This window comes from Seriola aureovittata, chromosome 3, assembly GCF_021018895.1.
Source record: "Seriola aureovittata isolate HTS-2021-v1 ecotype China chromosome 3, ASM2101889v1, whole genome shotgun sequence".
NCBI classification, from domain to species: domain Eukaryota; kingdom Metazoa; phylum Chordata; class Actinopteri; order Carangiformes; family Carangidae; genus Seriola; species Seriola aureovittata.
This window is the reverse complement of record NC_079366.1, coordinates 31,923,268-31,935,085: the sequence shown is the minus strand read 5'-3', so window position 1 is coordinate 31,935,085 and position 11,818 is coordinate 31,923,268. Positions and strand designations below refer to the sequence as shown.

Genomic DNA, 11,818 nt, shown 5'->3' with positions numbered 1-11,818 from the left:
GCCCATCAGCCAACCAACAGACACAGACTTTTGGGTACTTGTATAAATCTTTATTGTTTTTCAGATGATCAGTGACACATACACTCAGCTCCTCATATCATAAACTCTACAGGTTCTCACGCAGACTAGAACAACAATAATCAATCATCAATATTCAATAATCTGAAGCGAGACCACAGTCTGTTCATAGAAAAACTCATAACAATCAAATCAATTCACAGACAGAAAAACAGAAAAACATTCAGCTGATCATCAGTCTGCAGCAGGACTCCCTGAGGTCGAGCAACTATCAGGTACACAGAAGGTGGGGGGGTGGAAAATGTACAAGTAATCATTAACACTGATTACACAGATTACTTGTACCTTAATTACATACATTATATATTATTAATTATATAGAGAAATATATTATGTATTTATGTAATATATGTTATTTCATTATACATGAATACATTATATATTTTAAGTTATTTATATATTATTATTACATATAAATGTTACAGGTCTGCTTGGATCTGGATCTGAAGGAATCAGATCAAACCAGAACTGATCCAGAACTAAACCAGAACCTGCCCACTCACGTTCTAGCTGGAGATCCAGAGCAAGACTGACCCATGGATCCAGACCTGAGAACACAGGAGTCCACAATGTGAGACAGTTAAACGCTGAACTACCACTGGACACCTGGACTCTGAGACAACAACCATCTGTGACCAGTGCAGAGCTGGAAGGTGTCGTCAGCGGACTTTTCCCTGATCTGTGACTGAAGGCAGATCCTGATCTAAAGTCTTTAGCTGGAGTCACTGCAGGTTCCTGATCAATCCCAGGTATAAGTTCTCCGTCAACAGACGTGTCACATGACCACAGCTGATCATACATTTATTCTCATTATCAAAAGCAATTTCATTAAAACAGGACCTTTATTATGAAAGTCTCCACTCAGGGATCAAAGCAAGACTTTTACTGTGAAAAAGAGAAAAGACCATTCAGTCAGTTTTGGACAGGACACATCTGATATCACCCACCTGCTCCGGCCTCGAGAACCCGACCTGGACCTGGACTTGGACCTGCACCGGGTCCTTGATCTGGTCCTGGAGGAGAACATTAACCAAGCCAGAGACATCTAAATGTTAAAGCTGGTTTACAGCTTCCTGTTGACAGTGATGACATCATCAGTCTGACAGAGTCTGACCTGGACCTCCTAGGTGTGGCAGATCCGGATCTTCTGGGAGAGACTGAGTGGGAGCGACGAGGACAGAAAGACCTGGACCTGGACATGATGACGTCATCAACAAGTAAAAACTATACACACTTCTTCTTATCATTATTATTATTATTATTATTGTTATTACTACATTGTCATCATCATCATCATCTCTCGTCTGAGAGACCCTGATCAGCACTTCACTCACCCCCTCCCTCGGCTCCTGCTGCGAGAGTAACGCCTCCCATGGGACCTGGAGCGAGACCTGGACCTGGACCCAAAGCAGACCCGGAGAGCAGCAGTGAGAGGGGACCAGAGAGAGACTGTAACCTACAGCTGCTGAAACTCATGCAGAAGTCTGAGACTCAAACACACAAACATTGGACTTAATGAGTAAAAGCATTAATGGTGATGAAATAAACCTTTTGCAGGTCGGTCCTCTTTGGACCAGGTCTAGCAGATCTAGATGATCTAGAAGATTTCTAACGATGACCGTACTGACACCAAATTGCTTGATTGAGACTTGATAGAAGCGAGGCGGGTTTGTCTAGAAGGGACCGCGGTCCAGCGGCTCGTTTCCTCGTTACATTACTGTTAATTAACAGGGCGGTGCTGGTCTGTCTCTGAGCCTCTAAACCAGATCAGTTCAGCCTCAGCTTGGCAGAAAAACTTTAGTCAAGACGCTCTCATGAAATCTTTTAGGATCTGAATCAAACGATGAAACCTGAAAGGTTTTGACCAGTTTAAGTTAAACAGCAGTTAGAGTCACACAGATCAACAACAGATTGTCAGGGACTGTAGACCTGGACCCACCAGAAACCAGGTGTGCCCAGAGACCAGGAGGAGGGCGGAGTTTATCTCTAGTCAGAAGTCAAATTAAAAACTTTGTTTGTTGTCACGCAACATTTAGTTTGAACCAGTCGTTCCCAACCTGAGGGTCAGGTCCTCACAAAGGTCAGGTCCCCACAACATAAAACTAAGGGTCAGTTTTCAGCTCCTCGACCTGTTTAACATGACTACACCCTAACTATTAACAACAGAGATACTGACACTGAGTCAGTGACTGTGACTTTTCTTCTTCTGAGTTTCTATGTCGCCAGACCACATCAGATCATATGAGGGATCTGTTTCCATGGTGAATCTTTATTTACCTGTTGCCTGAAAAGAAAACTCTTGAGTTTCCAGAGTTCAGGGTCAGTCAGACTTTGTTAAACCTATCTGTGGAGCAGATCCTGGATCATGTGACTTGAATCAGGAGGAGCTGTGTGTGATCTCAAATAACATCCTTCAGCTACAGTGACGTAATGAGTTGAGATAAACCCCGTCCAGCTCGGACACTGTGCTTTAAATCAAACCCTCCTGTTGGACTCAGGTCTGACAGCTGCAGAAAATATTTCTGTAACATCTGAGATAAAAACATGAGAACATCAGCTGAGCCGCAGTCAGCTGACAAACAGACTATAAAAGAATTAATATTTAATTTTAAACTAAAGTTAGAACTTTAAGTCTGTTAACTCCGCCCCAATAGTTCCTGACCAATCAGAAATAATCAATAATAAGAAATGATACATAAGGTCCCTGGATCATCTGTCTCGGTTGGTGTGCAACAGTGTTAGATTGTATTTGTGGTGGTGTGGGGGGGTGTGTGGATTACATGTTGTGATTGGCCAGTTAGCCCCATCCAGACATGTGGACGCTCTCATGCACACCCCGACTGTCTCCACTTGTCTGTTAGTTAAGGAAGGTTAAGTTATTTAGGATAAACAAAGGGTCAATAAATACACTTCAGGTGTGTATACATACATACATACATACATACATACATACATACATATACATATACATATATACACATATCTATACACACAAACGCATATATATATATATATATATATATATATATATATAAGCATATACATATATACAGTGTGTACAGCTCAGGTAACTGTGTCCGTGTGGAACCAGCAGTACAGACCTGTTGGTTCAGTTTAACATTAAACTTGTGTTTGTGTGTTTCAGTGACTGAGGCTCAGCTGCTCAGGAAACTGGATTCAAACAGCAGATTATATTGTCAAGTGTCAGCAGGTGTGGTGGTCACCATGGTTACCTGCTCCTCCGGCTCCGGCGGCCGTAGCGGTGACAGTCGTAGGCATAGTGACCTTTCTCTCCACATTCATAACACTTATCGTTGGGGTCAAATGGTCGACGTGTCGGAGGTCGGTCATACCGAGAGCGACGAGGTGTCCCGGTGGAGAGTTCGACCCGGACCCGACTCCCACAAACCACCCTGAAATAAATCAGTGTCAGACAAGACGTATAGATGTATATATGTATATATCGTTATCATGTCCTTATCTTGATATAAACATGTATTAATATTAATATGGCCAAAGGAAACAATACGAACAATATCAAATGTTCTGTGCACAAACGACCCATAATGAATCACACTGTAAGGACTGAGGTTACACTGGTCATCTCTCCATTCACAAGAATCTAAAATCTTATCAATTCCCTAGTTGTGCTGGTGATTTTGATGTAAAGTACTGACTTTCCGTCTAACCCTCGAACAGCATCGTCAGCGTCTCGAGGGTCTTCAAACTCCACAAAGGCGAAGCCTGGAGGGTTCCTGGCGATCCAGACGGTCCTGAGGGGGCCGTAGTACCCAAAGGCCCGCTCCAGCTCACCTTTCCCCGCCCCCATCCCCAGGTTCCCCACATACACCTTTGTTTCTGTACAGGACACACACAACGACAGGTTAAGGCTCACAGGTCAGGACAGATGGGAAACACACAGATAATACACTAGACAAACATGTACAATGTGAACAGCCAATCAGAAGACTGCTCTGCTCATATGTAAATATAGTGAAACATGAATAAATTAAAGTAATTATACTGTGTCTGACTCTCATCTAAATCAAACTCCATTCAAAATCCTGCTGATGTTAAAGCCTGTTGGCTTCAAGTAATCATAGTACCCATAGTAACCATAGTAACAACTTAATACTTGTCATCTTCTTCTTACACATTCAGCATATAAATGATCCTCCACGTGATTTTAAAATAAGATATAAATATATTGTTCTACAGTAAAATGTAGTAAATGTAAATCCAGATCTGAGAAGATTTCACTCAGAACCAGGACTGTGGACTTAGTCACCTGTTCAGGTCCAGAACAGGAGGATAACCTGTTAACGTGTTCATATGTACACGTGACTCTGACCTTTAATCAGTTTCACTGTAAAAGAAACTGCACAGAATACTGCAATACTGCATTCAACAGCAGAGTATGTGAAGTACAATCAGTCAAACGTCCCTGTGACTCCCCGTAGACTGAGCCATTATCTGTAATACTGGTAATAATATCAATATTTATGTTTTTAATAATCTTGTCAGTTACTAAATATTAAAGCCTAAATCCCGCTCTTACAGGCTAATGATGCCAACTGCTGCTAACCGGATACACCGGACATTATCCCGTACCGGACAAGAAGAGCTCCGGTACCGACACAAGAGAACACAGGGCGGGTTACCTCCTCCGTACCGACCGTATCTGGACATCTTCACGGCGGCTCCGCAGCCCCGCAGAGTCCGCTCTCTATGCGGGGTCGATGCGGGACAGCTTAGTTGCTAGCTGCGCGTTATTGACTGCGGAGGACGTCTAAACTACGACGACAATACAAAAACACAAACTACTTCCTGTCAGAATTTCAAATTTGAAGCTTTGTTGCTGTGGTGTTATTATTTTTTGGACGATAAAAAACGTAGTAATGTCCTTTGATATGTTGTGGCTGTTTGTCATTTATTTGTTCGCATTTATATTTACTGTGTAATCTATTAATTGTTCATTGTTGTTGTGTTTTACCAGTTCACTGTATTTCTCTGTCTTATGAGTTTCTTGGTAACGTGACCGTTTGTTTCTTCTTTTGCTGCTGAGATTTGAGTTTGAATAAATGTGTATGCGTGTAGATTTATTCGTTTTATTTTTCGGGTCTTTATGCATTTAGTATTTATTTAAATGTAAATTTCATTACATTTATTATTCGAATTAGATATCGTTGTGAGGCTTTTGTTTGACCCCACCCCCACGGCCCCGCTCCAGCAGGGGGCAGCAGCGGCTCTACTTGGACAATAAAGCGGAGGTGGAACCTTGTGTCGGTCTGGTGTTTCCTCCGGAGGCTTTCGAGGCTCGTGGAGCAGCAAAGGGTCGTGTCTCCTGAAGTGTATTGATTATTGTTTTCATATTGATTACTGAGGGCCGTCATGCAGTGCGGCTGGTCTCTGTTAGGTCCGCTGCATTGGATCCGTTACGTCAACAAACAGGTGAAGGTGATGGCGGGAAAAGATGAAGAGCACCGTGGCTGGCTGCTCACCGTGGACCCGGTGTCCGCCAGGTAATCGATAACTCTCACACCCTCAGACAACACAGGTAACACTCACACAGGTGAGTCAGGTTCACCTGTGTCACATCTCTTCACTGCACTCATCCCCAAATTGATTTATAACCCATAAATGATCCATGATCAAGAAACTGTAGTATCTCAACAATGAAGGATAGCTTTTATTCTGAAGGGACTTCATGCTGATGTGTCCTGCGTAACTTTATTTTGATAAGACAGCTGAGTCTTTGCGGTATGTGAGAACTGAACCTGCTTGATTTAAGTCTATAGGCAGATCCATATCAGTCCTGGATCACTCTCAGAGCTCAGCAGGGTTCAGCATGAGGTCTAAAGTCCCTGTTCTGAAGGATTTCATTGAATCCTCAGAGACCTGTCAGCCCTGATCTTGAATCCCAAATGTAACATGACTCCGATCCAGGACTGATCTGGATCTGGTCTGCCCCTTTCTGACTCTGTGGTCCTGTCCCCTCTGCAGTATGGTCCTGGTGGACTTCAGGGAGGACGGGGGGACGTCTGTGCAGGTGGTGATGGGTCACGCTGTAGAGGACGTGCAGGTCCTGCAGGAGGCCAATGAGGAGACCTCAGACCGTCTCCGGACCTCCTTCCTCCCCCCGAGGACCTGCAGCCTGAACCCAGAGGAGCTGAGAAGGAAGGGGGGGGGGGTCCGGAGCTGGCTTGAGAAGAACCGGGTCCCTGTGGAGGAGGAAGGGGACGAGCTGAGGGTGGCGGGGGTCCTGACCATCAGGGCCCCATATGGACCTGAAGACTGCTACAGCTCCAACCAGATCATCCTGGACCGCATCCAGAAACTGATCCAGTTAAAACCAGATCACCCTGGACTACATCCAGAGACTGATCCAGAATCTGATCCAGTTAAAACCAGATCAGCTGACAGGTATTGATCCTCGGACAGATGAAATGAACAGAATAAAAATAGAAGTGAAGACAGGCCAAACTACAGATTCAGATCCAGATCAATATTCTGGGATTCTGACAGACCAGGATCAGACATGGAGCAAAGACCGAGACACTGACGTCACAGGGGGTCCGCTTCCTGTCGATCCTCAGTTTGTTCAGAGGCTGTAAAACTGAAAATCCTTTTATCTCTCACTTCCTGTTTCACTGATATTTACAAAATAAAAGTCTAATTTGCTGAGTAACGTTTATTTATTCATGTCGTCACTCAATGTAACGAGATTTCTTTTCAGTAAATTTGGTTTCATAAAAGAGATTTAAAATCAATCCAACCTCAGTTACTATGGAAACTGGAGTGAAGCAGACTTGGTAGACCTTCAGTAAATCAAATAAAGACAGTGGTGTGTGTTGTGTCGTCCGTCCAGCTCAGTGGTAGAAACACGTTTATTCCCTTGTTTTAAAGAACCAATCATCACGTTTGTTACATTATCAACAATCAGAGACAAACAGGTCCACAGAACCATTACAGTACCTCCGTGGTTCTGGTCCAGTACCTGAAGGCTCCAGACACATCAACACTTCCACCTCAGTCCATGGAGTAATACATTATCCACAAGTCTCTGTTCAACATGAGGAGATCCGATGAGGACTCATCAGGACTCGGCTCACAGACGAGAAACACAAATGAAAATCTGACCACAGAAAGACGAATTTTCTCTAAACGTTCTCCGACGTTCTGCTGGAGGCCACAGTCAGTTTTTCAGAATAAGGGCACATGATCTGTATTTTATTTTGTCAGTCTAGATCGGATCAGAGCGTCCTGATTGGTCAATCGGATGTTTTTTTTTTTTAAATCCATCGTCTCTTCTGATCCAATCAGCTGTAGTGTTAGCTCCCCTTCTTAACAGGCTGTTGAACCAGCTGCTCCGCCCCCTTCAGGAAGTACAGGCTGTCCAATCACAGTGCAGGGGGGGTGTCCAGCAGGGGGGCGTGGCTCAGAGACTCCCTCTTGTAGGTCTTGGGGGGGAGTTTGGGGACACCGTGTCGAGGGGGCACAGGGGGGCCATCCAGGGGGAGGGGGAGGAGAGGGAGGGGGGGGGAGGGGAGGGGCATCTTCCTCGAGGCAGGGGAAGGGCTGGGGGTCATGGGAGTGGGGGGAGGAAGGGGGGGCGAGGAGGTGGTGGAGATGGAGGTGATGGAGGGTGAGGTGGAGGTTGTGGAGGGGAAGAAGGCCTGAGGCAGCAGGTCACAGCGGGGGCGACCCTGAGGAGGGGGAGGAGGTGCAGAGGAGAACTCAGGGGCTCCCGGGGGGGCAGCAAGGGAGGGCTGTCGGGGGGAGACGACGATGACAACGACGAAGAGTAACGAGGGGGGAAGAGCTTACAGGTAGGCTGACGAGGGGGGACAGCAGGGGGGCTGTCCAACTTCGACATCATCTTTGGGGGGGGGCAGAGAGAGAGAGAGAGAGAGCATCAGTGTGGAGGACAGAGATAGGAAACACAACATCTGATCAGAGACCAGTTCAACAGGGTTAGGGTTGTTCAACCTGAACAACTAGAGTCCAGGAACCAGAGGAACCGTTCTAACTCTTAACTCTTCCTGGTTCAGCCATCGGCGGTAATGTTACCAGTCACCTAGGTTTTGCTAATGCTAACGTTAGCCATAGACTACTTCCTGTCTCAGTTTACATTGCAGTGGAAGATTACATCACTTATGTACTAAAGGTAGATCAGAGCTGGACTCTGGTCTTGAGGATCAAGAGAGAACCAGGTCAGGTACCTTGGAGGGGGAGGACTCAGCAGGAGCCGACTCTGGTCGTCTGCGAGGAGGAACAGGAGGAGGAACAGGAGCGTCCTCTGAACCCCGACTGAAACTCACCATGGAGGAGACTGAAGACGACCCTGAGACCAGAGAGGGCGCATGCGCGCGTGCGCACACACACACACACACACACACACACACACACACACACACACACACACACACACACACACACACACACACACACACACACACACACACACACACACACACACAGGGAGTTAGACAACTTTGATTTCATTATAACCCAGAAGCAGCTGTTGACACAAACACAGGAAACACTGATGACAACAACCTGCAGTCAGACACAACAACCAGATGAAATACACACTAAGTGTCCACCTGTCCAGTACACCTGTCAGGTGCAACCGTCTGGTACACCTGTCAGGTACACTTGTCCATTGTCCGGTCCAGTCCACCTGTTGTGTTAAATCACCTCAGTGCTGCTGAGGACTGTTATATTCAGGTGTTCCTAATATTCTGACTCCTCAGGTGTGTGATGTCAGAAACAGCTGCAGTACAGGTGTTGGACAGGACTGCATCAGACTGTACAGATGCACCTATAGGACAGGTTCATCCTGCCGGCAGCAGATTGGTTCAAAGACTCAGGTGTCACAGACCACTTTACCAAATAGTGAGTTGTCAGCTGATGGTGTCAATGGAGACAAATAGTTACTATGGAAATGACAAGGCAGGATGTGATACACTAACAGGTGAATGTTAGGACAGGTGAGTACAATGGTGTGGGATGCACCGATCAGATCTGTCTAATCAATAATCAGCTCTGATACTGATTAAATTGATCAGGAATCAAGATGTCATTGATCCACAGCAACTGTGACCTCATGTTACAGAAACATGGCAACAGGTGATTCATCACACGGATCACACAGGTGAGTCTTGGTGGATGTGAGCGATGGAGCAGATGTCAGACTCAGGAGGATCATACTAACGTGGTCCGTGAGGCAGAGAGACCACAGCAAAGATACTGTCGCAGGCTGAGGAGTAAAGAGGAGAAACACTGTGAGGAGGAGAAACACTGAGGAGGAGGAAGAGAAAACACAGAGGAGGAGGAGAAACACTGAGGAGTAAAGAGGAGAAACACTGTGAAGAGCAGGAGGAGAAACACTGAGGAGGAGGAGGAGAAACACGGAGGAGTAAAGAGGAGAAACACTGAGGAGGAGGAGGAGAAACACTGAGGAGGAGGAGGAGGAGAAACACAGAGGAGGAGGAGGAGAAACACTGAGGAGTAAAGAGGAGAAACACTGTGAGGATGAGGAGGAGAAACACTGAGGAGGAGGAGGAGAAACACTGAGGAGGAGAAACACTGAGGAGCAGGAGGAGAAACACTGAGGAGGAGGAGGAGAAACACTGAGGAGTAAAGAGGAGAAACACTGTGAGGATGAGGAGGAGAAACACTGAGGAGGAGAAACACTGAGGAGTAAAGAGGAGAAACACTGAGGAGGAGGAGGAGAAACACAGAAGAGGAGGAGGAGGAGAAACACTGAGGAGGAGGAGGAACACAGAGGAGGAGGAGGAGAAACACTGAGGAGTAAAGAGGAGAAACACTGAGGAGGAGGAGGAACACAGAGGAGGAGGAGGAGAAACACTGAGGAGTAAAGAGGAGAAACACTGAGGAGGAGGAGGAGGAGAAACACAGAAGAGGAGGAGGAGAAACACAGAGGAGGAGGAGAAGAAACACTGAGGAGTAAAGAGGAGAAACACTGTGAGGAGGAGGAGGAGAAACACTGAGGAGTAAAGAGGAGAAACACTGAGGAGGAGGAGGAGAAACACTGAGGAGGAGGAGGAGAAACACTGAGGAGGAGGAGGAGAAACACTGAGGAGGAACACAGAGGAGGAGGAGGAGAAGAAACACTGTGGGGAGGAGGAGGAGAAACACTGAGAGGAGGAGAAACACAGGAGGAGGAGGAGGAGAAACACTGTGGTGAGGAGGAGGAGAAACACTGAGGAGGAGGAGGAGAAACACTGAGGAGTACAGAGGAGAAACACAGAGGAGGAGAAACACTGAGAAGAGGAGGAGAAACACTGAGGAGGAGAAACACTGAGGAGGAGAAACAGAGGAGGAGGAGAAACAGAGGTGGAGGAGAAACACTGAGGAGGAGGAGAAACACTGAGAGGAGGAGAAACAGAGGAGGAGAAACACAGAGGAGGAGGAGAAATACTGAGGAGGAGAAACACTGAGAGGAGGAGGAGAAACACTGAGGAGGAGAAACTGAGAGGAGGAGAAACACTGAGAGGAGAAGAAGAAACACTAAGGAGGAGAAACACTGAGAGGAGGAGAAGAAACACTGAGGAGGAGAAACAGAGGAAGAGGAGAAACAGAGAGGAGGAGGAGAAACAGAGAGGAGGAGGAGAAACACAGAGGAGGAGAAACACTGAGAGGAGGAGGAGGAGAAACACTGAGGTTAGTCTGAGCTGTTCGTGTCCAAGGAGAAATAAACTGTAGATACCTGTTAACAACAAAGACAGTGTCAGCTCTGTGATTAGTCGGTGGGCGGGGTTAGTGTCAGTGGGTGGTCTTACTGGAGTGGAAGGGGCTGCTGGGACCCTGTGGCGAGTCGAACACACTGCCTACATCAGTGGAGCTGGAGGCGGCGGAGGCAGGAGGCGGAGTCAGAGGGGTGCGGGGGGAGTTGGGGGCAGAGACAGCCCCCCCCTCAGCTTCGGTGTCGGGGATGCGGCTGTAGCTGATCTTCCTGGGCTCGTTCTGCAGTGGTGTCGGGTGTCTCATGGTACCGGGTCTCGCCGAAGTGGGACGGATCCCCGGAGACTTGAGAGGACAGGTGTACTTCTTCACCTGGGTACAGGTGAAAAGACAAAGACGGTTTTTACTGACAGAGTTTTGTGTATCGAAGTTTTTCGAAAATTTTTCAGTCAGGTGTTTAAATTCCCATCTCTCAAACACCTGACAGGTGGAGTCAGACAAGGAGCTGCTTCACAGATCTGAGAGATCACTTTTCCTTACTCAGACTTTTTTTTACTATTCAGTCTGAGTCAGGTGATGTCACCTAAACTCCATCTCATACTGTAGAAGAGTCACACATGAAGCCGTTTCCTCAGAGAGCAGCATGTCGTTTCCTACACCGAGTGACTCATCAAGGCTGTTAATGTGACGCTAATTAACGGTTCATAGAACACCTGTGAAGCGGAGTTATACATGTAGTTAAATGTCCCAGACTTGGTCAGAACCAACTGTTGTGTGTGCGTATATATATGTATATATATATATATATATATATATATATATATATATATATATGTATGTATACACACACAACATGCATGTGTATATTGCCATGGTGATACTTACGAAGCGAGGTAATGATCGGGCGTTCCGAGGTTCAATCTCCAGAGATTTGTTGAACAGATGATCAGCGAAGTCCTTCTCTGACATGTCCTCCATTGGGTTCAGGTTCTCAAAGAACTTCTGCTTCAGAACACAGAGAACAGACGTG

The 11,818-nt window shown here is 46.4% G+C and overlaps 3 protein-coding genes across 7 annotated transcripts in view; 1 reads left to right on the top strand and 2 right to left on the bottom strand.

Moving 5' to 3' along the window:
* Nucleotides 1-35: 35 nt before the first annotated feature.
* On the bottom strand, nt 36-5,320 carry LOC130166057 (serine/arginine-rich splicing factor 7-like). Of its 5 annotated transcripts, none has more exons than XM_056371350.1 (9): nt 4,740-4,879; nt 3,756-3,936; nt 3,312-3,491; nt 2,859-2,932; nt 1,413-1,475; nt 1,193-1,270; nt 1,026-1,091; nt 582-626; nt 36-286 (listed from the first exon to the last, which is right to left on the bottom strand). In XM_056371350.1, the coding sequence occupies exons 1-9, from the start codon at nt 4,765-4,767 to the stop codon at nt 216-218; spliced, it is 786 nt and encodes a 261-aa protein (XP_056227325.1). In that variant the 5' UTR covers nt 4,768-4,879; the 3' UTR covers nt 36-215. The 5 variants fall into 5 exon arrangements, with proteins under 5 accessions (XP_056227325.1, XP_056227326.1, XP_056227329.1 ...); XM_056371351.1 differs by having other exon boundaries at nt 3,768-3,936; XM_056371354.1 differs by having other exon boundaries at nt 3,768-3,936; nt 4,690-4,824.
* A 143-nt stretch (nt 5,321-5,463) lies between these two features.
* Nucleotides 5,464-6,762, top strand: gemin6 (gem (nuclear organelle) associated protein 6). Its single transcript, XM_056371356.1, has 2 exons — nt 5,464-5,600; nt 6,082-6,762. Exons 1-2 carry the CDS (start codon nt 5,470-5,472, stop codon nt 6,506-6,508), a joined length of 558 nt encoding a protein of 185 aa, XP_056227331.1. The 5' UTR covers nt 5,464-5,469; the 3' UTR covers nt 6,509-6,762.
* Nucleotides 6,763-6,923: 161 nt separating this feature from the next.
* The window catches only part of LOC130166056 (son of sevenless homolog 1-like), a 30,638-nt gene continuing 25,743 nt past the window's right edge, over nt 6,924-11,818 (bottom strand). The window contains 6 exon segments of the mRNA XM_056371349.1: nt 6,924-7,816; nt 7,819-7,957; nt 8,301-8,422; nt 9,296-9,340; nt 10,887-11,160; nt 11,674-11,790. Coding sequence (XP_056227324.1) covers nt 7,479-7,816; nt 7,819-7,957; nt 8,301-8,422; nt 9,296-9,340; nt 10,887-11,160; nt 11,674-11,790 — 1,035 coding nt within the window. The 3' untranslated portion in view covers nt 6,924-7,478.